Here is a 26,558-nt window from a genome sequence, read left to right as displayed (position 1 = left end):
AGTTGCCTCTCCTGCTACAAGTCTTCAATACACTCAACTACTCATCGCCCTGGCGTGGCAGAGGAGGGTTGGGACCCGGACCTTCTCATCCTGGCCCATCGCCGCCGGGCAAGCTGACTGTGGTTCTGGATCTTCTCACCAGAGAAGGAGGCACAAGCCTGCAGTACGATCTAGGTTCGCTGAACCTGTGGGCTTGGCTTCGGCAGCCCTAGAGTAAGTGCTACGGTCACAAATGGAAGCGTTTCGCAACATGGTGCCAATCTCAGAAGTATACCCTCTGAGGGTCATGGCCCCGCAGATTCTTCCATACTTGCTATCCATGGCCGGGCTGGCGCACACCAAAAACAAAGAGGTGATGGCTGGAAGGTTTAGAATTAATCTTAACCACTGGCAACGCTCTGGGCAACCCTCCAGACCACCGTTCTTCGCCTGCCAAGCCATTACAGAAGGGAAAGACCATATGCAAATCAGGCTTGGCCCCACCCCAAAAGGGGCAGTCCAGCCCGAACTGCTAGGCCACATCCCCTCTGCACGAGACCACAAGCATCCCCAAACATGTTTCGCCCTTGTTGGGGCTCATCAGTGAGGAGTAGCTTGGGTCTCTAGGCCCAGCAGGCACGGGACCCACGTCTGGGCATACCCGTCCCACTCGGGGTGACAGCAAAAACAAAGAGGTGATGGCTGGAAGGTTTAGAATTAATCTTAACCACTGGCAACGCTCTGGGCAACCCTCCAGACCACCGTTCTTCGCCTGCCAAGCCATTACAGAAGGGAAAGACCATATGCAAATCAGGCTTGGCCCCACCCCAAAAGGGGCAGTCCAGCCCGAACTGCTAGGCCACATCCCCTCTGCACGAGACCACAAGCATCCCCAAACATGTTTCGCCCTTGTTGGGGCTCATCAGTGAGGAGTAGCTTGGGTCTCTAGGCCCAGCAGGCACGGGACCCACGTCTGGGCATACCCGTCCCACTCGGGGTGACATAGCAAAAACAAAGAGGTGATGGCTGGAAGGTTTAGAATTAATCTTAACCACTGGCAACGCTCTGGGCAACCCTCCAGACCACCGTTCTTCGCCTGCCAAGCCATTACAGAAGGGAAAGACCATATGCAAATCAGGCTTGGCCCCACCCCAAAAGGGGCAGTCCAGCCCGAACTGCTAGGCCACATCCCCTCTGCACGAGACCACAAGCATCCCCAAACATGTTTCGCCCTTGTTGGGGCTCATCAGTGAGGAGTAGCTTGGGTCTCTAGGCCCAGCAGGCACGGGACCCACGTCTGGGCATACCCGTCCCACTCGGGGTGACATAGCAAAAACAAAGAGGTGATGGCTGGAAGGTTTAGAATTAATCTTAACCACTGGCAACGCTCTGGGCAACCCTCCAGACCACCGTTCTTCGCCTGCCAAGCCATTACAGAAGGGAAAGACCATATGCAAATCAGGCTTGGCCCCACCCCAAAAGGGGCAGTCCAGCCCGAACTGCTAGGCCACATCCCCTCTGCACGAGACCACAAGCATCCCCAAACATGTTTCGCCCTTGTTGGGGCTCATCAGTGAGGAGTAGCTTGGGTCTCTAGGCCCAGCAGGCACGGGACCCACGTCTGGGCATACCCGTCCCACTCGGGGTGACATAGCAAAAACAAAGAGGTGATGGCTGGAAGGTTTAGAATTAATCTTAACCACTGGCAACGCTCTGGGCAACCCTGGTGGCTATCTCCCGCTACACCAGATCTCCAGGAAGATCTTCACTTTGGTGTCATTGACTCGTCAAGGAGTTCCTTAAAGGACGGTTTCGATCTTTCCCGTCGGTGAAGGCTCCTGCCTGGGAACTCAGCATGGTGCTGACAAGGCTCATGGAGGCCCCCTTCGAGCCTGTGCATCAGGCCCCTCTAGTGGAAAACGGCTTTCCTTGTGGCCATCACCTCTGCCAGGGGAGTGGGTGAAATCCAGGAACTTTGGTCCTGTGAACCATGGGAAGGCCTTGTTCAAGGTTTCCATCTCAAGGTGGCTCTCAGGCTGGATCACGCACTGTCATCGGTTGGCGAATCGACCGCTGCCTGGCCGTCCGGGTGCCCACTCCACCGGAGCGATCTCTGCTACAGCGGCGTTCCTGTCTGGTGTGCCCCTGCTGGACATCTGCAGGACTGCTACGCGGAGGTCCACACACACCTTCACAAAGTTGTACTGTGTCGACTGGGATTCCAGGGAGGAGTCCAGAGTCGGCCAAGCAGTACTACGCAACCTGTTCGCTTGAAGTGAGTCTGATCTATATATAATAGTTAACTGCTTCTGTTGAGCCTTGCCACCTCCCGTGGTTGTGTAATGTTGTACTGTTATGTATTAGTTATTCATGAGAATGTGAATCCGTGCCAGACTATTGTTCTCCAGCGTGGGTCTGGCATGGATTCACATGCAAACCCACCCTCTGACCCCTTCTTGGTCATACTGCCACTTTACGTGCTTACCAAATCTGAAGATGGCTGCCAGAGGAGGGGCTTAGGGAGACGGCTGTCATTGGATGGGGGGCAGTATGAACCAGAGAACAGGTATAGGTTTAAAGGATAAATACAGTTTGTAAGTGAAAATGAAAGTTTTTTTTTTTTTCTTTTACCAAGGATTCCTGGCTTGGCAAGAGGGAATATTCATGAGCATGTGCGTCCATGCCAGACTCAAGCTGGAGAACAATAGTTACAGGTAAGTAAGTTGTTCCTTCTCTATAATTTGACTCGAGAAGTCTGCTGCTGTGCATTGCCACAGGTGGATGGCAGATGTGGTCCGTCCCTGACATTTGGAGATGTCTAAATGGGTGAGTTGGCGATGTAGGTGAGATCTTTGTGATCCAGTGTCTTGGTCCCTCACTTTTTACTCTCTTCCCTCTCTGCAGTGGACATAGATGTTGAGGACTACTATCCTGCATTTCTGGACATGGTGAGGAACCTCCTAGATGGAAATATGGAAGCGCTGCAGTATGAGGACTCCTTAAGAGAGATGTTCACCATCCACGCCTTCATTGCCTTTACCATGGACAAACTCATCCAGAGCATTGTCCGTCAGGTGAGTTTTATTCTGTTGCTGAGAGAAATAGCTATTAGTAGGAGTGGCTTTCACATTAACGAGTGGAAGTGCTGTAGTAGCAATAGTGTTGGCTTTTAGAGGGGTATGCCGTGATGTTTAATGAAAATAAAATAGCGAATGCAATAATAACCAAACAGTGTCTACAAATGATATATATGGGGTAAACGGTTGAAAGGTTTTGGGGTGGAGGTTTGGGTGGGGTTGGAAGTGTGGGGAAATGGGGGGGGGGGGGTTTGGGAGGCAGGCTCCCCGCCCCAATTAACAAAATGTTTTTCTTTATTATTTCATTCGTTATGTTTATATTCACTTAAATTACATGTAACCTTTTAGAGGTACTCTTACCTCCCGTCCCCTTTCCTCCATGCGGCAAGGGGCATCCCTTCCTAGGGACGGGAGACGGAACCTTTTTCTGGGAAGGTTGTACCTTCGCACTGACTCCACGCGCACTGAAGAACAGGCAAGCTAGGTGGAAGGAGCTCTTCGAAGGGTCGCCTCCTGAGGACTTGAAGAAGTTTGTTAAACAGAGATCGAGGCCCAAAGGAGGGCCGCTATTTTCCATCGCACCCCGTAAGGGTGACTCCTTCCGGAGGAAACGCCCGAGCAGGAGGAATCTCTCGGGTTCGTGTACCAGCACACGCAACAAGGCTAGTCCAGCTAACGGCCGAGGGGTCGTCAGATCCTTCCGGAATCAGTGCTGAGGGACCACAAGGTTATTTTACCGCGTGTACACCCGAAGGGCAACGCCCTAGTACCGGCTCTGTCAGAGTGGGCGCCTGCATGCAGCACTACTGGCTACCATGCCGCGGGCAATACGCATTCCAGGCCTAGAACTGAGGTGCCGGTTAGACCTCATGCTCCACCACCAAGAGTCTTGGAGGAGGCTAGGCCCAGGGAGCCATGCACCACGACTTTGGCACGCAGCTCGAAAAAAAATTGCCGCTGTGCCAGACAACATGGCCGCTCCTCTAATGCCGCTCCTAGGAACAGAGCAGGTGGGTGAACGAGTTTCAAGGTGGGACTGGTGTCCACCAGGTATGTGGCCCTACAGCTTATCCATCAGCATTACAGGGCAGGTTTACCCTGTATCCAGCTCTACAGAGTACGCACCTGCCCCAGCTGCCGCCCACTACCCCGTTAACATCACCTTCCACCCCACCGGCATGTGAGGACAGGTTCTTTGAGAAGTTCCTCATGCTCTTGAGATCTCCTCAGATGGGGGCCATCCTCTGGGATGTAATCAGGGACATGCTCCCTCCGGTCTCTCTGCCTGTGCTTATAGCGTTTCCTCCTATGGCTCCAGCGCTGCAGGCCCCAGTGCAGCCCCCACTGCTCTTGCCGGCTCCCCTGCCTCCCCACAGTTCAGGCGGTTCCACTGCAGCGTCCGGCTCTGCTCTCCACACCATAGCCCTCGGCACCCACCACTCCTCCACCCGCTCTGGACCAGCCGGACACCCTGGTGGACACAGACTAGGAAGAAGACCCTGACACGCCGTCAGCCAAGACCTTCCACGAACGGCTCCCCGGTTTGGCAGAGTACTTGGGGCTTCCTCAATCCAAGGTGGAACAGCCAGAGGTGGGGGGGGGGGGGTCCTGCCCGAGATCCTCACTCTAGGCTTTGCGGCTAGAACGAGGATCCCGGTGCAGCGTCATTATACTCTAAGCCTCAGTTGTCCTTGGCCACCTTTTTCTCGGCTCTGCTCGCCAACGAGGAGATGATCTTGAAGGCGTACAGGAAGAAGCTGTACTCAAACGCCTCCGCGCACCTGCGTCAGGCCAATGCGGATGCCATGCTAGCAGCCGCTAAGCAGAAGCTTGGGCGAGAAATAGCGGATTTCCTCCTGGAACTTCCGGTGCAGAGCCAGGCACGCTTCAAGGTGGGTTTAGGAGAAGCCAGGCTGGTAGCGCAATCTTTATCCTGACGAAGGCTGCACGCTTTGACAAGGGGCGGGTTCTGGGGATTCCAGGTACGGAGGTGGAGACAACCTGACCGCTTGCCTAGTCAGCACCTGCGCAAGCAACAGAAGGGCATAACGGAGGGTGGGGGGGTGGACAAGGGCTTCTTCCAGTCCCCAGCCTCGGCGGCAGCGTCGGAGGTAGAAAAGCCATGACGCATCCCTTCGGGTACACGTGTCTCCAGTGGGTCGCAGGCTTGCCTCTCACATGCATTTCTGGTGCCAGAACTTTGCTGACTCTTGGATCCTATCTGTAGTATCTACTGGGTACTGCCTACTGATCCCTACCTCCCCTCCCACAGATTGGGACAGCAACTCTGTTGGCAGAGATTTGGTCGCTCGTCGAGAGCCAGGCAGTAAAATAAGTACCAGCCTCCCAGAGAGGATTAGGCTTCTATTCCAGGATTTTCGCCATGCAGAAGAACAACCAGGCAGGTCTGAGAGTTGTGTTTGACCTATCCACCCTCAAACTCTCCCTCCCTCTTCAGAAATTCAAGATGGTTACGCCAGCACTCATTGCAGAGACACTAGACAGGGGAGACTGGATGTGCTCCCTGGATCTGAAGGACACCTACTTACACATCCCGATTTGGTAGCGGCATCTCTCCTTCCTACCCTTCAGGATCATGGGCTGTCACTTCCAGTGCTTTGGCCTCAACTCAGCGCCCAGGGTATTCACGAGACCTATGAATGTAGTGGCAGCCCTACTCCGGGCCACCATGTCTATCCATACCTGGACTACTGGCTCGTCAGGGCGAGATCTCCAGAGGGAGTTATCCACACTTCCTCCATGCTTATGAACACGCTCCACGACCTGGGGTTTATTATCAACGTCGAGTCTCAGCTGCAGCCCATGCAGAGACTCACCTTCCTGGGACTCATCTGGGACATGTGTTCCGAGAAGGTATTTCCCTCGCAGGACAAGATTACAGCCATCAAGGGGGCCACGACGCACTTCCTTACCAGGGCAGTGATCTCGGCATGGTGCTACCAACACTTACTCTGTATCATGGCAGCGGTCCTTCTTGCCGTGCCCCACACGAGACTCCTGATGAAGAGACTGCAGCTGCACTTCGCAGCCTCATGGAATCTGGAGATTGGCTCCCAAGCGGAGCTGGTCAGCATACCGCCTTCTCTCCACTCGGACCTCCGGTGGTGGTCCAGGGACGGCGACCTGTGGACAGGCAAGCCTTTCCGGCAGCTGCCCCGCAGGTCACCATCACTACGGACACCTCCCTGGAAGGCTGGGGAGCCAGTCTGGACACCCACAGCGTCCAGAGTCTGGACCTGGCAGGAGTCGCATATCAACTGGCTGGAGCTCAGGGCTATCTCGCTAGCCCGCAGAGCCTTGCTCCCGCTAATTGTTGGCTGGACCGTCCTGATCCAGACTGACAACTCCATCAGCATGTACTATGTTAACAAGCAGGGGCGTACCAGGTCCCCTCCGCTGTGCAACATAGCGGCCAGCATGTGGTAATGGGCCCTGGAAAACAATCTACCTCATGGCCGTCCATCTCCCGGGCGAGGCCAACTTGGAAGCGGACAGGCTCAGCAGACTGGGAGCAGACAATATGGCGATACCATAGTTCTCTGAATTGCTCAGCCTCACGGACAGACCACCTATTCACCTTCCGCTGGGTCCAGCACACCACCTGTGCCAGCCGGGGGGAGGGGGGGTTCTCCAACCCGCTCCTCAGAAGTTAGTCCTCGCAGCGTGGTTCCTGAGCAGATCACCCTCAAGCACCTGAGCCTATCGCAGGCTAACCTGGAGATCATCCAGGGCGCTAGGAGCAAGGCCACCAGGCGCCAATATAAGAGTAAATGGAGCAGGTTCTGTCACTGGGCGGGCTCGACGGAAATCGCACCCTTGACGTGCACGCTGGATGATGTGCTCTCCTTCTTGGCACACCTCGTGCACTCAGGCATACAGGTGGACACATGTAACACCTATCTGGCAGCCATAGGGGCCTAGAGAAATTCGGAGGAGGAGGTCTTCCCCTCTTCCAACCAGATAGTCAAACATCTGGCAGGCTTGTCCAGGCTTTACCCGCCCATCAAGAAGCCACACCCAGTTTGGGACCTCAATGTGGTGTTGGGCGCACCGACACACAAACCATTCGAGCCAATGGCGTACACGGACATCAGGCTGGTCACCATTAGGGCAGCTCTGCTAGTAGAACTTGCTTCCGCTCGCACAGTCAGCAAGATCCAGGCTCTGGTGGCATCAGAACGCCTTTACCACTTTACTGCGGACTCACCCGGCGTGCCTACCTAAGGTACCCTCTGTTTTCCATCTAAACGAGCCAATAGTCTTAACTACATTATTTGCTGACCACAAGGACGAGGCTCAGAGAGTCTTGCACTGTCTGGATGTCAGATGCGCTCTGAAATTCGATCTGGACCGGACCACGGGCTTCCGCAAGTCGGACACACTTTTTGTAACGTTTCGTCACTCCAGACCCAGTTACCTGGCATCCAAGGCTTCTATTGCATGGTGGGTGGTTGCGGTTATCAGAGGCCTATGAGGGGCAGCACAAGCCTCTGCCAGCCAACATGCATGCTCACGTGGTCAGAGCCACAGCCATAGCATTCCAGTGGCAGGTTCCATGGCAGGTCATAAGCACCTGGGCCACCCCTTCAACTTTCTGTAAGCATTACTGATTGGAAGCAGGCTCAAAGTCAGATGCGGCCTTCGGACAGGGGGTTCTAAGGAACTTGTTTGCTTAAGGAGGGTCTCCTCTCCACCCTGGGGCTATATTCAGTTGTAATCGCCCATGCAGTATGGAGGAAATGCGATGGGACATGAGAGTAATTACAAGTTACTCACGTAGTGGCTAACATACTCTTAGTCCCCTTTCCTCCATACGTCCCACCATCCTCCCTCCTAATAATGGTGTCATTAGGCAATGATAAATATTGTCGACGCATCAATGGGGACTGAAGAGTGCCGCCGGTGGGTGGAGTCAGGGTAGCACATGCTCCCAGGGACGCACCCCGCGCGCCTCTAAAATTTGAAGGGGAAGGTTTTTCTGGTGAAAAAGGTTACATCTGCCGTTTCTAGGAAGGGACACCCCCTGCAGTATGGAGGAAAGGGGACTACGTTAGTCACTACAGTGAGTAACTTGTAATTTCTTCCTTAAAGGGCTGTTGAAGTTGATGAAAATGTTTGGGCACCTACGAGAAGACTTAATGAATTGAAGCCAAATTTTAAACGAGAGAATGTTTCCACTTTTAAGTAGCCATTCTCTCTAAGGGGGAGGAGAGAGATTTTAACACATGCTCTGTATTTTTGGGCTTTTGCTTTTGGCATTGTTTAATCCTCCACCATTCTTTCAGCTCCAACACATAGTGAGTGATGAGATCTGTGTACAAGTGACAGACCTGTACTTGTCAGAAAGCAACTGTGGTGCCACTGGAGGTCTCCTAGGAACACAAACATCCCGCTCACTTGCAGAGGCCAACTTCCAGCGCAAAGCAGAACAACTAATGGCAGATGAGAACTGCTTTAAGGTAGGTAGCACTTTGGGAATTGTTATCATGGCCCTTATTGGATCCAAAGTACAAACAGCCAACCCCGTTCAGTCTGGTCTCCTATTTCCCCGGAAGCGCCCCATGATCACAGAATTGGGTGGTTTTTGCTTGCTGTTGGCAGATTGAAATTCTTTGCGTGCGCTTTTCACAAAATATGCTACTGAATTCTTCCTCAGATCATGCAGGATCCTTAAATAATTTTTTGTTGAACTTTTTGTTTCAGTGCAATAATGCACTTGGAGTCCTATGAGGTCATCAGGGTACAATCAATCCGTTTAAAGAGAAAACAGAATTCTGACAAGGAAAGGGTCTCCCTACAAATGCTTTGCACCAACTGTGGAATTCTCAGGTTTCAGTTTCTTCTGGGCCACACCGCAGTCTCATTTTGCCGCTCAAATGACCGCCCTCTGCTTTGTAATACATATCGACATTACCTCTCAGTTCATCCGCTATATTGTTTTGAGTAATATTTATCAAATAAAGTAGTCGACACATTAATGTTAATTAAGTATTTGTATTAATAGGTAATTGTAGAAATACCCCACTGTTATTAAAAAAAGCTCTGCTGATGCATAGTAAAAACATGACATTTTGTATATCATCCTTCCTGTTCGGTGCATACGTTGCTTTGAAAAGCAAAGTCAAATTGAAAAAAAGAAATGTCTGTGTTTGAGGCAGTGTCTTAGAATCTGTTAAAGTTTTGTTGTTCCACGTGTCCGTTAAGTCGATATGCTTTTTGTATTTCAAAGCAAGGTTCAAGAGTTGTTCTTTGTGAAACAGGGAAGAGAACACATTTTTTCCTTGCAACTCCAATGACCACTTTGCCAAAACCACCCACACGGGAATGAGATGGAGAACTAAAGAACTTGCACTCCGCAAAACTGTTTCAATCATTATGGAGACTGCCATTGGGGCTCACAAAGAGCCCATGTGGTCAGGACAGCTGTTTCCCTGCCACCTTGTGGTTGCGCTGAATAAAGGGATCCCTAAATGACAAAATGGTTATGTTGACGACATGGCTCTTTGTACGTGCTTATTTGCAGCTTCCATATTGGTCCTAACTGGTTCGGGCCATGATAGGTCCCTGGATTCTCCCTCGCCTTCTGTGTGGCTATCTTGGTCCAAGTGACAGTTCCAGTTTCACACCAGAATGATTGGGCATTTTACCATTTGCTCCCGGCCCACTCAGTCATCTGGCCTTTGGCCCAGCCCCCTTTTGCGGGGATATTTAGTCTTTGTACTGCCTCCATCTTCTCGTGCTACGCTACTTCTGGAACCTGAAGGTGGCGGATCTCCTGACCTGCGAAAGCAGTTTTCCTGAACTTTCGCTGTTTGCCATTTTTTAAGTCCACACTTGGTGAAGCTTGATGAATGCAGTGGCTTTGCCATATACTGGTTTGTATTTTGTTGCTGCTGGGAGTCCAGCCTGGAGGACTTTTTAAGACTCCTGACGCCACACATCATCTAGGTTGTGCTGGCCACTCTGGAAATGTTTACTTGCCAGTTCACCATAAAATCCTACAGTTTCCCTCCAGGATCATCTGCATGGCTGTAGATTGCTGCTGGAGACCAGAGGGGTCATGATGCTTCACCACCCTGGCAGTTCTTCTGCTTAAGATGTCCAAGTGTGCCTCCAGCGTTCCTCCCCATCCTGGGTTTTTGCTTCTGTGCTGCCTTCATCTTTTGCCCGCCATGCCACCGGGAGCCAGCTTTGCCAGATTCTTTGCTTTTCCTGTGTCATCCTCACTGAAATGTACAGCAACTATATTGTTGTAGGCCTTAGGAATGTTTTGCTTATTTTTCCTCACTAGTGAAACGACTAGTTTCACTTTTTCTCCCCTCCTGTACAGAATTGTACAGGCCCATAGTGGGCTTTACCTGCTTTGTGTTTCCCATAGTCTCGCCTCTATCTATCTGTGTTCTTGTATTGCGCCACTAACCCCAAGGCCTCAGAGCGCACACAGGAGGAGAGAAAAGAAAGAATGACAACATAAAAAATCAAAAAGAAACACAAGAAGAGGGCAGTATTCATCCTATAAGCCAACAGAAAGAGACTGGTGTGAGATTGCACACAAATGGAATGCAGGAATGAATAACGGCAGCATGGGAAAAGGAGATATTACCCTTGACCTATATCAAAAAAAGTTTTTAGTTGTTAAAGATACCCAATGAGCTGCTATCAGCCAGGTATTTTGGCATGGAGTTCCATAACGCAGGGGCCCAGGAATTGAAGGTAGCTCCTCCAAATCTTTTCAGGATAGACCGGGGTTGGATCAAGGTAGTATCACCACTGGATCGTAATAAAGGACCAGTCGGTTTCTTTTTTATCCTAGTAATAAGATATGATGGGACCTTGCCAGGCAAACATTTGTACACAATGGACAGCCCCTTATGATGCCGCTGCTGTTGAACAGGCAGCCAATGCAGGCTGCGCCTAGCTTCGGAAACGTGCATGTTGCGCTTGAGTCCTTGCACAGCTTGCACTGCGCTATTCTGGGTCCCCTGCAACATTTTGAGATTGGCCTGGGATGTACCAATCAGAAGACTGTTGCAGTAGTCCAACACAATTGCAGCTGCAATCATTGCAAGATTTTCTCTGGACAGGTATGGCTGTATCTGCCATAAGAGCTGGATATAGTTATGACAGGAAGATTTAAGATAGTTGATCTGTCGAGTAAAAGACAATTGGAGTTCGAAAAAAAAGACCCCAAGAGTTTTTACAGTTTTTTGATGCGTGGTTAACATGCTGACCACTCACGAAATTCTCATATTTTATATCCAGTTTCTTTAGCCGCTGCTGGGTGCCCAGAACCTGCAAACTCAGTTTGAGGGCCAAAGAGTTTAAAGCCATCAAATTAATTTCTACAAAGATGTAATTAATATGCCCTCTCCTTTAACTTTTTGTTGGGTGCCTATCACTGGTAGTGGGCTCACATACTGACAGTGGAGTTCTTTATAGACATTGCTATTTTTATAATATACTGGGATTATTTTTAATGCTTTATATTATTCTCCACCCCACGCGCCCCCCCTCCCTCTCACGTACTTGTTTTGACCCAATAGTTGTGTGTGACTTATCTTTCAGTATGTCAGTGTGGTATTTTATCTCCATGTGTGTTCCTGTCAGGCTAGTACCCTACCTAAGGGTTGAGCAGTGTCACTCTGTCCATGCTACTTATGTTGAGAGGTTTGTCTTCCCTTTCTTGTCAGGTGTTGTAGACTTCCATTAGGGTTTGTGGTTGTAGTGCCTTCAACAGTGATACAAAACCGTCCTTCGAAGGTTGCATAACTGCACCCAGTGTAGTCTGATCTACTGTCCGTCAGACTCCTGCGGACAAGACCTAAAGTGAGCTATGGGGCAAAGTGCTACTTTTTTAGGCAACTTTCCCTCAATATTCATGGACCCACTATCTACAACTCTTTCTTCCTAAATACTCCCCTCTAGAGTCCTACGCTCGTCCTCCAACTCTCTGCGGATGAGCTGCTTTCACAAACCAAATTGGGGGTAGATTTTTATCCTCTGCAGGTGCCTCTCTCTGGAACTGCCTCCCTGCCTTTCTCCATCTTGAGCCAGAGCACCTTAAGTTCCGGAAACTCCTCAAGACCTTCCTCTTCGCCTCCTCTTTCTGCCCTTCTATCCTCCCCTCTTTTTGTCGCTTTTCCCTCCTTCACCTCCCTAACTCTGTTCAGTTGTTGCTAACTGGTTGCTGCCTGGTTCACCTCTGAGCCTTACAGGTCCCAGGCCCCCCTGCCAGTCTTTGCACTTGCCTCCTGGCCAGTGCACTATGTTCAGCATTGCAGCACTCCAGCTTACGCTCCATGAGTGAGGCAACCTCTCTGCCCTTAACCCAGGGCCTGTTGGACTGGATGTTTCTGTTTCCGCCCGCTTCCTCGCGCCTTCGTCTGTACGCATACATGAACTAAATGTACCAGGACTAGTATTGTTAGTCTGTCCTGACCCCTCCCACTGCCCCATTTTTTCTTCTGCCCCCCCCCCCCCCCCCTACCTTGGTTGAAACTGTAACACTTCATGCACTTGTACTAGGAGAATGCCGTCAGGCCTAGTATGCTAGCTTTTCTATTTAGATTAATTTGGAAACTTCAAGGCCTAAGAAGGATTACTGTATTCCCTTTTTTCCGCCCCTACCCCCACCTTGAAGCGCTTTGAAGCACTCCACCTGCGTATAAGCGCTGTATAAATAAACCATTGCCCCCAAACAGTTGCTTTTGTTTTGTACCTGTCTGAATCCTTCATCGTCTCTTCCCTGGCCTGTTTGCTCATTTTGTCATGGGGAAACTGATTAGTTCTTCATACTGTCAGTACTGGTAAACTATTTCCCTTTTTGTCTTTTACTTTTGACCTTCTTTGTTCACTCTTTAACATTTAACACTGCATCTTTCAATGCAGTGCAATGGTGTTACTTTTGTATCACCTGTAAGTAACTCAAGGTGACGACAGTAAGGACGGACACAAGTGATCACAGTTCAAGGGTGTTTATTGAACAGTATAAATGAGTGAGAAAAACACCTAATCTAAATCTAAGATGGGAGCACACTACGACCCCCAAATAATAATTAGGCAGTCCTAGTGGCATCTTGTCAAATAAAAAGGGCCTATACTGAAAGAACACTATTACCAATCCATACCCTAATGTGTAACAAAAGGAATGTGTGCCCCTACAACTGGTAGCAGATGGGGCAAGAAGGACTGAAAAACAACAAAAGACCTGCTACCATTGTTGGTACTTGGTTGGTTATTGATTTAACCTGTCCAGCATGAACCACCATGCCCTCAGGGGAACATATTGTTGGATCTTTTATGAACTCTGACCACTTTGGTGGCAACCTTGCAGGCACTGCCCTTGAGAGTACCAGTTACCAAACCCAACATACAGAGGCCGGCTGAAGCCCCAGGACGCTCCAGAGAGGGATACGAGAGCCCTCGTGCCCCCCCTCTCTCCCCCATCCACAAGGGCAACAGAGTTACTGACTGATGAGGGAGCGAACACGGAACCTGAGGAGGACACGTTTCATATTCATTCCGATACTGGCGAGTTGGAGGATTTCGGCACTGCAGATGTTGAGCCAGATAAAGTTCCTCTCAGGGACTCTTGACCCCCCCTACCCCCCCCTCCCCTACCCCCCCAAACGAGATGGGAGCATTCCATGCACTCATGTCTAGAGCATCCATGATGATCGGTTGAGCTCTGGAGGAACAAAGAAAGGAAAGCATTTTATATCAACGCAGGAAGAACATCATGGTGATACCTCTCCTGGAGGACGTCTGGGAAGACGGTGACTGGCAGCCATATCACACCTGGCAACTGCACCTTCAAAGAAAGATCGGTTTGACAAAAAAGTACAGGGCTCCAGAGAGCGCTGCTTCATGTCTCCGCACGCAACCCATTCCAGACTCCGTGGTTTCTGCGGCGGCCAACCCATCGTCATCCTACTTGGTGTCCCCAGACAAGGAGGGCAAGCATCTTGATGCCTTCAGCAAAAGTATCATCACAACTGCATCCACGACTATTAAGTCGGCAAACGCTATGGCCAAACTCTCCCGCTATAATTGTGCCTTATGGTACAAGTTGGGGCCCCTGTTGGAATTCTTGCCCAAGGACAAGAAGCAAGAGGCTCTGAACGTTTTCCATGAGGATGAGATTGCATCTGACCACGCCGTCAACCTCGCCGACACGGGCTATTGCCAGATGGGTAATGGAGTGGTCCTGCGCTGACAAAGTTGGCTTAAGGCCACAGACTTTAGACCAGATGTCCAATCCAGGCTACGGATATGCCTTTCGTTGGCACAGCCCTGTTTGGGGGAAACAGGTGAATGAAGCCTTACAGGCCATAAAAACAGACACTGAAACAACCCACTCCCTGGGCACATTACAGCACAAGCGCCTGTCCTTTCGGGCAGGGAAAGGGTGTTCTAATAGAACTTCACGGGACAACTGCAGCACATACCAGTCGTCCTCGTCTTACAAGACTCCTTATTCATCAGGGTTTAGTACAGGAAGCGAACCCAGTCCTACAAAGGTTCCCAAAGACGCAGAGGCTCCTCCAATCCTAGGGGCCAGTCCAGCAAGCAGGCATGGGGCCGGGGCCTCGCACTTAAGCACCTCAGTGGGGGGGGCTGGTGGGGGAGGGGGTCATCTATCCGAATGGGCTCAAGTAACATGCAAATAATGGGTGCTGTCTCTCCATCAGGGGTACTCTCTACCCTCCAGACATTCCTCCTGTACAAAGACTGAAAAAATTGCAGCTCCTTCTTATCCAAAAAGTCCAGTCTCTACTATGAAAAGGTGCTGTCGAAAAAGCTCCCAGGAACGAGAAACTGACGGGGGTGTATTCCCGCTTCCTGGTAAGAAAAAAGGGCTTTCTCAAAAACGAGCGGTTTGGAGACCCATTCTAAACTCAAGGGTGCTCAACAAGTTTCTGAAAGCACAAACCTTTCGTATGGCAACATTGCAACATGTGCTCTCTCAGCTGCAGCTGGGGGATTTCCTAGCATCCCTTGATCTCGAAGACGCTTACTTCCACATGCCTATTCACCCTTCACACCGGCGCTACCTATGTTTTGTGGTGGCCGGGGGGGCACTATCAGTTCATGGCTCTTGCCTTCCGGCTCAGATCAGCCCCTTGGGTTTTCACCAAATGCCTTGCAACCGTGGTGGCTCACCTGCGGCATACTTGCATGACTATTAATAAGAGCCCCCTCCTATTCGCTGGTAGAGTCCAACACCGCTGTCGCGATCCAATGTCTTCAGCATCTGGGATTCTCCATCAATTTCCTGAAGTCGCAACTGACCCCCTCTCGGACAGCACTGTACCTCGGAGCACTGCTGGACACCATCGCCTGCAGAGCCAGGCCCTCGGACGAGAGATTAACGGCCCTTCTGCAGAAGGTGGATTTCATCAGCAAAACCCGGTCAACCACAGTCCGCAGCTACAAATCTTTGTTGGGGATACTGTCTTCATGCATCCCACTGGTCACCAACTGCAGATTTCGCATTAGGCCAGTGCAAAAATTCATGGATGCCAGACTGATGAAAGCTTCAGGCTCCTGGGCGGACTGCATCACGCTGACGCCAGGATACCGGAAGGGCCTGCTCTGGTGGTGGTCAGTGAGAGAACACATCCTGCAAGGTGCCCCTTTCAGGCTTCTGAACCATCACATCACCGTAACCACGGACGATTACCTGGAAGGCTAGGGAGCCCACTGCCAGGACCAGCACACCAGAGGTTTGTGGTCAGTCGGAGAAGACCCAACACATCAAACTGCTGGACCTACGAACAATCTAGTGGGTACTGAAATCTTTCTTCCCCCTCCTCAGAGGGAAGGTGGTTCGGATCTACACAGCCAACACTACGTCCTTGTTTTACATCCGCAAGCAAGGCGGAACCAGATCCCCACAGCTTTCCAGGGAGGCTCAAGCGCTCTGGCATTGGGCACTACAACAGAACATGTTCCTGATTCCCCTCCATCGCCAACACTCTAGCGAACTCCCTCAGCAGGGAGTTGTGCTCTTCTCCAGCATGGGGTCTGGCACGGATTCACATGCTCAAGAATATTTACTGTTTCACTTTCACTTACAAACTGTATTTCTCCTCTAAATCAATCACTGTACTCTGGGTCATACTGTTCCCAGCCAAATACTGCCCTCTCCCTACACCCCTCCTCTAGTAACCATCTTAAGATTTTTACCACTCGTTCAAGTGTTGGGAGTCCTCGAGTTTTGCTCTGTGAGCTTTTCTGCGATTTTCACACTTATAAAGTTTTATTTTTGTCAAAACAGAGCCCGTGTGCTCTTCTCTCCATCTGCTGACAAGCGGGGATCTATTTGTCAGTGAATTTCAGTGCTCCTCAAGGGCAAGGATCGTTAACTTTCATCAAAGTTTCCAGAAGGCCATCGGGCCTACTCCGCACCTCCAACCATGACTGAGGAGAAGAACGAAGAAAGCTCCTTTTTCAAGCTCAGTACCAGATGCGGACTGCAGAACGTGTTTGTGGACGACAAACACCTTGAATGCCTCCACTGCTTTCACCCAGACCACAAAGGAGATTGCAAGATCTGCCTCGGTTTCTCCAAGAGAACGAAGGATCGACACAGTAGACTGGCGGCGTGGCTAAGCGCCAAGGCCTCTGCCCCAAGCAGAGTTATGCCTCACCTAGTACCGGCCGGTCCGAAGAGCGGGCTTCTAAGTCCGTTGAGGGCGCTCCATCCGTGGGGGCGCAAGACAAGGCCAAGCACTGCGAGTCCTCTTCCGTCAGGGTTGCCGCACAAGAGGTTCCCACAATGGGCAGGGCGCGATTAACATCACCATCTGCCTCCATCGCCAGCCAGCGATCGAGCGCCTCTGCAAAAATGAAGTCGTCCAACCAGGCTAAGCTGCGAGAGAAGCCTAGGGTGGGGGAAAAGCGGTCCGACCTGCCCAAAAAGGCCCAGGCGGTGCAGGTGAATTCTTCGTTGAGGATTGAATTGGTGGCAACCGCTCTCTCAAAGACCAAAGGTACTGGCCCTGTGAAGGTAGCCCCTACTGTGCCCAGGGTTGCCCTACCCCCAAGGCGGGAGACCTCAGCCGGGGCGGTGGCGAACTCTGCTGGCACACTGTAGAACAGGATGCAATTGCTGAGCCTGGCTCCGACCCCTCAGTGTGCAAAGGGGGGGGGCAGTGCGGGGGAGGGGAGGCGGCGATGAAGTCCTCGGCCAGCCATAGGCCATACCCCAAGACATGGATGTTTCGTCCTTGGGCGATGAGGACCAGTAGTCCCTGCACGCGGTTCACAAGGACCACGCCGGCTCAGCCAAGAGATGTATCCCTGTACATCCTTTCGACCCTACACATGTTGCTGTCAGAAATCCAGAAGAGGATGCCGCAGGCCCTGGCCCCTGGGGTTCCGGATCAACCTCCTCGCCCAGTGTCCTCCCCCCTGATAGACCCAGATACTGACACAGCGACGACAGATGACATCACGTCGGGCAGATCGCTGCAACCAACTTTGTCCCCATTGGATGAGGTGGGGTTGTTTCATGCCATGGTCGCCAAAGCGTCCAAACTTTTCCAACTGACGACCGAGGAGACCAGGATGGAGGGCTTCCTATACCAGAGGCGCGTGGCCAAGAGGAAGACCATCATGGAAGTGCCCCTCCTGGATGATGTGTGGAAGGAAGGCCTAGCCCTCCTGAAGAGTCCTTGCATGGCCCCGACCAAGCAGGATATCCTGTAGAAAATGTACCTGGTGCCGGAGTGCGCACCCAAGTGGCTAAGGTCGCAACCGTCGCCAGCTCAGTGGTATTGGCGGCTGCGAGGAAAAGTTTTTCTAACCACCTCATAATTGGCCTCAGCCGCTCCGGACAGGGGAAGAAGTTGGACGCCATGGGTAGGAAGGTAATTTCTGATGTTTGTTAATCTGCTTATAATCACATGCTGTGCATAGTCCGACATCCAGTGGTCACTGCGGAGTATTGCTTTTTGTTTTTCGTAGTCAAAAAGGGGACGTCGACGAGGCTCGTCTGTCACACTATCCCTATAGTGATGTGCAGTGTACCCACAATCCCTCATGCGTCGAGGTCCCTCAGATTGTTTTTTTCCACCCAGATACTGGTTCCCTTAACGCAGAGCTCCTTCGAGAGAAATTGCAAAACATTTACTGGACCCTTTGGTTGTTATTTATTATACTTCTAAGAATGCCTTTCTCTTTCACCCCTACTTTCCTTCGGGGTCGTTATCACTTTTAATTGTATCCTCAGCTATGGAGAGGACTCCGTTTAGATTTTGCCCACGCTGTAAGGGCAAATTCACATGGAAAGATAAACACAAGCGGTGTAACCGTTGCTTACCCCTCGACCACAACAAGGATGGCTGTGCGGCCTGTAAACTTCTTCGCCCAAAAACTTTAAAGGACCGCAGGGTCAAGAGGTGGGCAGCCTACGCTATGTCTAGAGCTGATTCCGCCGCCGCCGAGTGTGACGAGGTTTCCATTTCGGAGGTTGTAGACCTGCAAGGAGCGTACCCGCTCCTCAGCGTCTGTCCCCGGCCCCGACAAGTTTGGCTCAAGCCCTACTTATGGGGATGAACACCCCGGCGACACTGACAAACACAGAAAACATAAGCACACAACCCAGGCACTTCTTCGTCAAAGACGAAGAAAGCCCTAGCGCCAACGGAGACGCCGGTCCCACCGGTGTCTTCCACCGACCGTAAGGGTCACAAGCCCTCCCCGCCACTGCAGCCGTGACTAGCGACCGGGCTACCTGCAGACCAGGGCGCTACCACCAAAACGTCAGGCGACGCGCCTCGGAAGAGTGCGACCGTCGCCGAAAGAGACACAGCACCACCCAGCACAACGCCAGACGAACCCTCAACGGAGAAATTAATTGTCGAGAGCTTGGCTCGTATAGTTTCAACTGACAGCCAGAGACGGACGGCGAGTGTGACGCCGAAGCCCGCTCAGACGGCCAGGCAGATGCCAAGAATGCCGGAAGGGAGACGGGGACCGCTCCCGCCGTCAAAGGAAGGCCCTAGCCTACGAGAAGGTTTCTCAGAAGGCGAAGGGACTTTATCCTCGACGTTATGGGACAGATCTAGATGGCTACAGGCAGAGGAGCCTCCTTTTTCGCCTCCAGACCATTCTGGGTTACCACATTGGACATTTGAGATTCCAATCATGTATGGACAAGCTGGATAGATTTATGTCCACTCCTGAACATAAAACACCCAAGAGGCCAAGGGAGGTACTTCATGAGGACCCCAGGGCTAAATATCCTAGACTATTTGACCCCCTTCAAGAGGAGACTAATACTTATGACCTCACTGAAAAAGATTCTCACTATCAAGAGGATGTGGAGTTCCTAAATAGTGAAGACCAACAGAACCACAAAGAAGGTTTTGAGGAAAACCCTGACATAGGTTGGGGGGGGAGCTTCGAAGAAGACCCAGATGAAGGTGGCTCACAGCCTTGGCAGTCCCCAACAGCGTCTACAGACCCTGAGATCCTGAACCTTTCCTCTCCTCAAACCACACCGGTCAGGAACCCGTCGCCTATAGATGACCAACCCACTTTCAGCGCGCTACTATGGAAAGCAGCAGGGCACTTTGAAATTGAGACTGGGGAAATTACTCCCATTCTCCAGCATGGGGTCTGCCATGGATTCACATGCTCATGAATATTCCCCGTCGTCAGGCTGGGAATCCTTGGTAAAGAAAAAATCAGTTTAGTTTCTGATCTGTCTTTCTTAGTAGTAACCAATCTCTGGTCTCTGGTTCATACTGCCCCCAGCCAATGGCTGCCCTCTCCCTAAGCCCAGCCATCGTCAGATTTTTACCGAACGCTCAAGTATTGGGAGTCCTTGTGTTTTGCTCTCGAGCTTTTGCTGCGTTTTCGCGCTTTATCAAAGAGATTTTCTAATTTTTCAGTCAAATAGAGCCTCAAGCTCCACCGTGTCTACATCCGATCAACGGGGACCCGTTTTGGATTTTTCTACGCCCCTCAAGGGTGAAGTTTTCGTCGAGTTACGCTTCTTGGAGGAGTCCAGGAGTTTCTGTGGCCTACCCCGGACATGGCCCAGGAGAAAGGAAGCTCGACGCCCGGAAAGCTGTTCAGGGTTTGCCCTGGATGCCAGCTGCAGAATGTGTTCAAAGAGGAGGAGCATTTGAAGTGCCTCTACTGCCTTCATGAGGACAAAATGCACGTGGAGAAGGACTGTGCGTTTTGCGGGGACATGTCGGAACGGACCATCAAGGATCGACATCTTCATCTCTCCAACTGGCTGGAAGGAAAGAGCCCATCAGGTGAGAAGAAGTCTGGGCGGTCTTCTAAGTCCTGTGAGGACGCCCCGGCGACGGGGGCCCAACAGAAGGCAAAGCACCACAAGTCCGCGGGCACCAGGAGCACCAAACAGTCGGGCTCCCCGGCTGCCAGGCAGGGCGCACCCTCTCCAGCGCCATCAACCACGAGCCAATGCTCTGGCTCAGGGAAGAGGAAAGCCGAGAACACGGCGAAGCTTCTGGAGAGGCCCCGGTCGGTCTCGAAGGATCCAGCCGAGGGGGAACGAGGCGGTGACCCACCCCCTAAGGTGAAGGTCACAGGCCCGCAGAAGGTGGTGAAGGCCTTGATTCACCCGGCTAAGGCCTCTATCGAGCAAGTCGCGGCGGCCCAGTGGAGGTGACCTCGGGGCCCAGAGTTTCTCTGCCACCGCAGAGGGAAGCCTCTTTCAGGCCCATCGAGAAGACCCCGGCAGAAAAAGAGTGGGGGAGCCGGTGGCCATTGTGGAAACGGACACAGCCTCCGAGGAGGAACTGGTTGAAGTCTTGGAGGGCCTCGACGAGGGCGTCGAAGAGGCCCGGTCCCACGGGAGGGATCCTGACGAGGAGGACAACGAGAGCGACGGCGGCGCCGGTGAGGTTCCTAGTCAACCGTCGCGCCCATCGCTTCCAGAGCCGCAGGACAACTCGGCGGCCATTTTGTTGGCAATACTATCCTTATGTTCGGAGATAAGGACGGGATTGCCCCTACCACCGACCGAGGAGCCGGAACCAGGCCCGACGGAGGAGCCAGAGCCAGGCCCGTCGGCAAGTCCCCCAAACAAGAGAAGACGGACCCATCCAGCCCCGCCTTTTCAGCCCTCGCGGCCTGCTCAGCCTTTGCCCACGTGATGACGACAGCTGTGACGACGGGACGGAGCTCCCATCGCCTCCAGCCAGGGCCACCCCGCCCGACGAGATTGGGTCTTTCCACGCTATGATCGCCAGGGCATCTGAGCTTTTTCAGCTCCGCCCCGAAGAGAAGGAAGGAAGGTTTCCTTTACCAACGACGCAAGGCCAAGAGGAAGACAGTCCTCGCCGTGCCTCTGTTGGATATCTGGGCTGAGGGTCTCACCCTTCTCAAGAACCCGTCTACGACGCCTCCCAAGAGGGATCGGTACGAGAAGAAGTACGAGAAGAAGTACCGGGTCCCGACGCAGCCCCTTTGGGCGCAACCGACCCCTGACTCGGTTGTCTCAGCGGCGGCCAAGAAGAAAGTTGGGGGGGGGGGCATCGGCCTCAACATCAACTTCCCCCTCAGACGGCGAAGGAAAGAAGCTGGATGCAATGGGACGACGAGTTATCTCGTCGGCGGCAACAACGATTATGGCGGCCAACGCCCTTGTGATCGTGGCCCGCTACGACAGGGAGTTATGGTACAAGATCGCCCCCCTGTTGGACTTCCTATCGGACGACAAGAGGGCTGAGGCCCTGGAGATCTTGCAGGAAGGTGAGGTGGCATCGGACCACGCCATAACGGTGGCAATGGACATTGCCGACACCGGTTTCCGCCAGCTAGGCAATGGCGTTTGCCTCAGACGACGAAGGTGGCTCAAGGCGACGGATTTCCGGCAGAACGTACAAGCCAAGGTTTTGGACATGCCGTTCGACGGGAACAACCTGTTTGGGGAAAACATTGGATGAGTCCCTCCAAGCCATCAAGACGGACATGGAGACAGCTAAGGCCCTAGGAGTTCTCCAGCAACTAAGGCCGTCCTTTCGGAGCTCCGGAGGCAAGCAGTGTGCCTCCAAGGGATTCGGTGGTGCTCCTCTACGTACCGCCAAGCGGGCCGCTTCCTCGTCGCAGGAAGCCTATAGAGGACGAGGCAAGTCGGGTGGATCCCGCTGTCGTCGCCAGTGAGGCCAAGGTGGCAAGGCGTCCTCCAAGCAAGATTGAACCGACCGTGGCATTGGGCCCCCACCGAAGCACCCCGGTGAGAGGCCGGCTGGCGAAGTTCGTCAGCGTGTGGGAGTCCATCTCCACCGACAGTTGGGTGCTGGACGCCCTGGCCCAGGGGCATGCCCTTGAATTTCTAAAAAAGTGCCCCCGCATTCCTCCCGTGGCCAGGAAAGAAAACCACGTCCCTCAACTACTGTTGGGGGTAAGGGCGATGCTAAAGAAAGGTGCCATCGAGCTCGTCCCAAAGAGGCTTCGGGGCTCTGGAGTATACTCAAGGTACTTCCTCGTGAAAAAGAAGACAGGAGGGTGGCGACCCATCCTGGAACTGCGACGACTGAACAAGTACATCAAGGCACAGAAGTTCCAGATGGTCACCTTCCAGCACGTGCTGGGACAGATGAGGAGGTCGACTTCCTGTCGTCGTTGGATTTGGAGGATGCATATTTTCACATTCCCAGGACACCGGAAGTTCCTCGGGTTCGTTGTCCAAGGGCGGCACTACCAGTTCAAGGCCCTCCCGTTCGGATTGAAGTTGGCACCCAGGGTTTTCACCACGTGCCTCGCTCTAGTGGCGGCGCGGCTGGGCCTGCAGGGGATCCACGTCTACCCCTACATGGACGATTGGGTCATCCGCGCAAGGACAAGGGAGCTCGCCGTAGAACACACAGCGAAAACTGTCCAGCTGCTCACGGACCTGGGGTTCTCCATCAACTTCCCCCAAGTCCCACCTGGTCCCCTCTCAAGTCGCACTGTTTCTGGGAGCCAAGCTTGACACAGTGGCGCGTCTGGCCTCGCCGTCGGAGGAAAGGACAAAGGCCATCCTAGGCAAGGTGCAGCGTCTGCTGGCCATGGACGTGGCCAGGGTGAGGTCCATCAAGTCCCTCCTCTGGATGATGTCCTCTTGCATTTATCTCGTGCGCCTGTGCAGGCTTCGGATGCGCCCTCTACAGGAGTTCCTCGACGCCCGCTGATTTCAAGCGACAGGCGGCTTTGAGGACAGGATCCCTCTCAGCGAGACCTTCCGATGAGCGATCCGGTGGTGGGGCACATGCGCTCATCTAGCGGCAGGGACAGACTTTCAGACCCCGGCCCACCAGGCGACGGTGACGACAGATGCCTCCCTGGAGGGGTGGGGAGCGCACACCAGAGATCCTCACGCGAGAGGCCTTTGGCTCCCGTAGGAGAAGCCGCTCCACATCAACATCCTGGAGCTCCGGGTAGTTCTGGGCCCTCGGGTCCTTTCTCCTGTCCCTCAAGGGCAAGGTGGTGAGGATCTTCACCGACAACACCACCACAATGTTCTACATCCGGAGGCAGGGCGAACCAGATCCCCAGCCCTATCCAAGGAAGCCCAGGATCTGTGGCATTGGGCCGTTGCTCAAGGGATGTTTCTGGTGCCGTTTCATATGGCAGGGATAAAAAACACCATCGCAGACTCACTCAGCAGAGAGCTGCGCTCGTGCCACGGGTGGGAACTACGTCAGGATCAAGTGGACCGACTCTTTCAGCGATGGGGCAAACCCCAGATCGACCTGTTTGCGACGGCAACGAACTCCAAGTGCCAGAGGTTCGCCAGCAGGTTTCCCCAACCAAGGAGCATGGGCGAGGCTTTCTCGTTCCCCTGGGACGGCCTGTTCCTATATGCGTTCCCTCCGTTGCCGTTGCTGCTCCGACTCATCAAGCAGCTCAAGAGGTCCCGGTGCAGGATCATCCTCATTGCACCGGCGTGGCCGATGCAGATCTTGTTCCCGGACCTTCTGGACCTGTCGGCGTCCCTACCGGTCAAGCTGCCGACGGACGCAGATCTTCTTTCCAGAGAAGGAGGCGCCATCCTTCATCACGACCGGAGTCGCTGAACTTGCAGGCCTGGCTCCTGCAGCACTAGAGTTTGGAGGGTACGATATCCCGGCTGACTGCAGAGAGGTTCTTGCAAAGGCCAGGGCGTCCTCAACTCTCAAGTGCTACGGACATAAGTGGAAGAGGTTCTCGGTCTGGTGCCGTGCACAGAAGATTAACCCTCTGCGGATTACGGCCCCTCAAATACTGCCGTACCTACTGTCGCTGGCCAAGGCTGGACTAGCTCACGCTTCCACAAGATGCATCTGGCTGCGATCTCCCGATACACCAGAACTACGGGACGGGCGTCCTTGTGGTCTCATCGCCTGGTGAAGGAATTTATGAAGGGACTGTTCTGATCGTTCCCGCCGGTGAAGGCTCCTGCCCCGGCGTGGGAACTCAACGTGGTACTGTCTAGGCTCATGGGGGCGCCATTCGAGCCTCTGCATTCGGCGCCGTTTAAGTTTCTGTTGTGGAAGACAGCATTTCTTGTGGCCATCACCTCCGCACGACGAGTGGGAGAGATCCAGGCCCTATCCTGCAAGCCTCCATACTTGACTTTTCACAACACGAGGGTGGTGCTGTGGATGCACCCCTCCTTTATGCCCAAGGTGCCGTCAGACTTCCACCTCAACGAGCCCTTGGTGTTACCAGTTTTCTTCCCGTCGCCTTCGTCGCCGGCCGAGAGGACTTTGCACTCGCTGGATGTGGCTAGAGCGCTGAAGTTCTACGTGGACCGCACAAAGAGTTTTCGGAAGACGTCACAGCTGTTTGTGAACTTTGGACCTTTGAACCAAGGGAAGGCTCTCCCGAAGGCTTCCATTTACAGATGGCTCTCCGGCTGCATCATGCACTGTCACCGGTTGGCAAACCGACCGTTGCCCGGCCGGCCGAGAGCCCATTCGACCAGAGCGATTGCTGCTACCACGGTGTTCTTGTCTGGTGTGCCCCAGCTGGACATCTGCAGGGCTGCTATGTGGAGGTTGACGCACACCTTCACGAGATTCTACTCCGTCGACTGGGATTCCAGGGAGGAGTCCAGAGTCGGCCAAGCAGTGCTGCGCAACCTGTTCGCCTGAAGGTGGACCTGGTGAGGAGGTAAGAGTGTTTAATGTTGAGTTTATGTAATGCTTAATGTTGTTGCGCATGTGTGTACTGCTATGTATTCTTTTCTGATGTTTGTTAATCTGCTTAGAATCACATGCTGTGCATAGTCCGACATCCAGTGGTCACTGCGGAGTATTGCATTTTGTTTTTCGTAGTCGAAAAGGGGACGTCGACAAGGCGTGTCTGTAACACTATCCCTATAGTGACGTGCAGTGTACCCACAACCCCTCATGCGTCGAGGTCCCTCAGATTGTTTTTTTCCGCCCAGTTATTGGTCACCTTTATGCGGAGCTCCTCGAGAGACATTGCGAAATCATTTCCTCGACCCTTGGTCGTTTATTAATATTATTATTAACTATCACATAGATCCCTCCCTCGACGTAGCTGCCAAGCTGTTTTCCGCCGAGCAAGATCTTCGACGGAGGGACGAGCGGAGGAGGTCCTTCGGCGCTGCCGAACACGTGGCCTGGCCTTGCCGGCCTAACACAGTATGGAGAGTGGGGTTGTTGTTCATTTCTTTGTTTCACTCTGAGAATGCCTTTCTCTTTCCCCTCCCTCTCTTTCGAGGTCGTAATCACGTTTCATGCCCTCAGCTATGGAGAGGACGCCCTTTAGGTTTTGCCCGTGTTGCAAGGGCAAGTTTACCTGGAAAGACAAGCATAAATGGTGTAACCGTTGCTTGCCCCTCGATCACAAAGAGGACGGCTGTGCGGCCTGTAAGTTACTTAAACGCAAAACTTTAAAGGACTGCAGGGTCAAAAGGTGGGCAGCCTATGCGATGTCTAGGTCTGACTCCTCGCCAGCTGCCGCTGCCGTCGAATGTGCTGAGGACAGTGATTGCACGGCCTCCACAACGGAGGTTGTAGACCTCTCGAAGGAGCGTTCCCGCTCCTCGTCGTCCTTCCCTGACCCAGACAAGCCCGGCTCACGCCCCGCTTATGGGGATGAACACCCCGGCGACAAGGACGAACACAGAAAAACACATAAGCACATACCCCACGGCACGCATTCGTCGAAGACGAAGGCAGCCATAGCGTCAACGGAGGCGTCGGGTCCACCGGCGTCTTCCGCCGACCGTAAGGGTCGCAAGCCCTCCCCGCCACCGCTTCCGTGACTGGGCTTTCTGTAAATAAGGGCGCTAACCCCAAATCCTCAGGCGACGCGCCTCACAAGAGTGCGTATGTTGCCAGTAAAGACTCAGCACTGCTTAGCGCGACGGCGAGCGATCCCTCGACGGAGAAGCTGATCGCCGAAAGCCTCGCGCGTATAGCTTCTAAAGACTGCCAGAGACGGACGGCGGGTGACTCGTCGAAAACGGCTCACAAGGCCAAAGAAACGCAGAGGACACGA

The 26,558-nt window shown here is 53.0% G+C and overlaps 1 protein-coding gene across 7 annotated transcripts in view; it reads left to right on the top strand.

Moving 5' to 3' along the window:
• Nucleotides 1-26,558, top strand: part of SIN3A (SIN3 transcription regulator family member A) — a 1,166,566-nt gene that overhangs the window by 930,991 nt on the left and 209,017 nt on the right. For all 7 annotated transcript variants that reach the window (XM_069624553.1, XM_069624552.1, XM_069624555.1 and 4 more), the window contains exons 16-17: nt 2,884-3,053; nt 8,363-8,536. In XM_069624553.1, the coding sequence (XP_069480654.1) occupies nt 2,884-3,053; nt 8,363-8,536 (344 nt within the window). The remainder of the gene's footprint in view (nt 1-2,883; nt 3,054-8,362; nt 8,537-26,558) is intronic.

The sequence above is a fragment of the Ambystoma mexicanum genome, chromosome 11 (assembly GCF_040938575.1).
Source record: "Ambystoma mexicanum isolate Mex_15411 chromosome 11, UKY_AmexF1_1, whole genome shotgun sequence".
In the NCBI taxonomy this organism is placed as follows: Eukaryota; Metazoa; Chordata; class Amphibia; order Caudata; family Ambystomatidae; genus Ambystoma; species Ambystoma mexicanum.
This window is presented reverse-complemented; position numbering and strand designations above follow the sequence as displayed.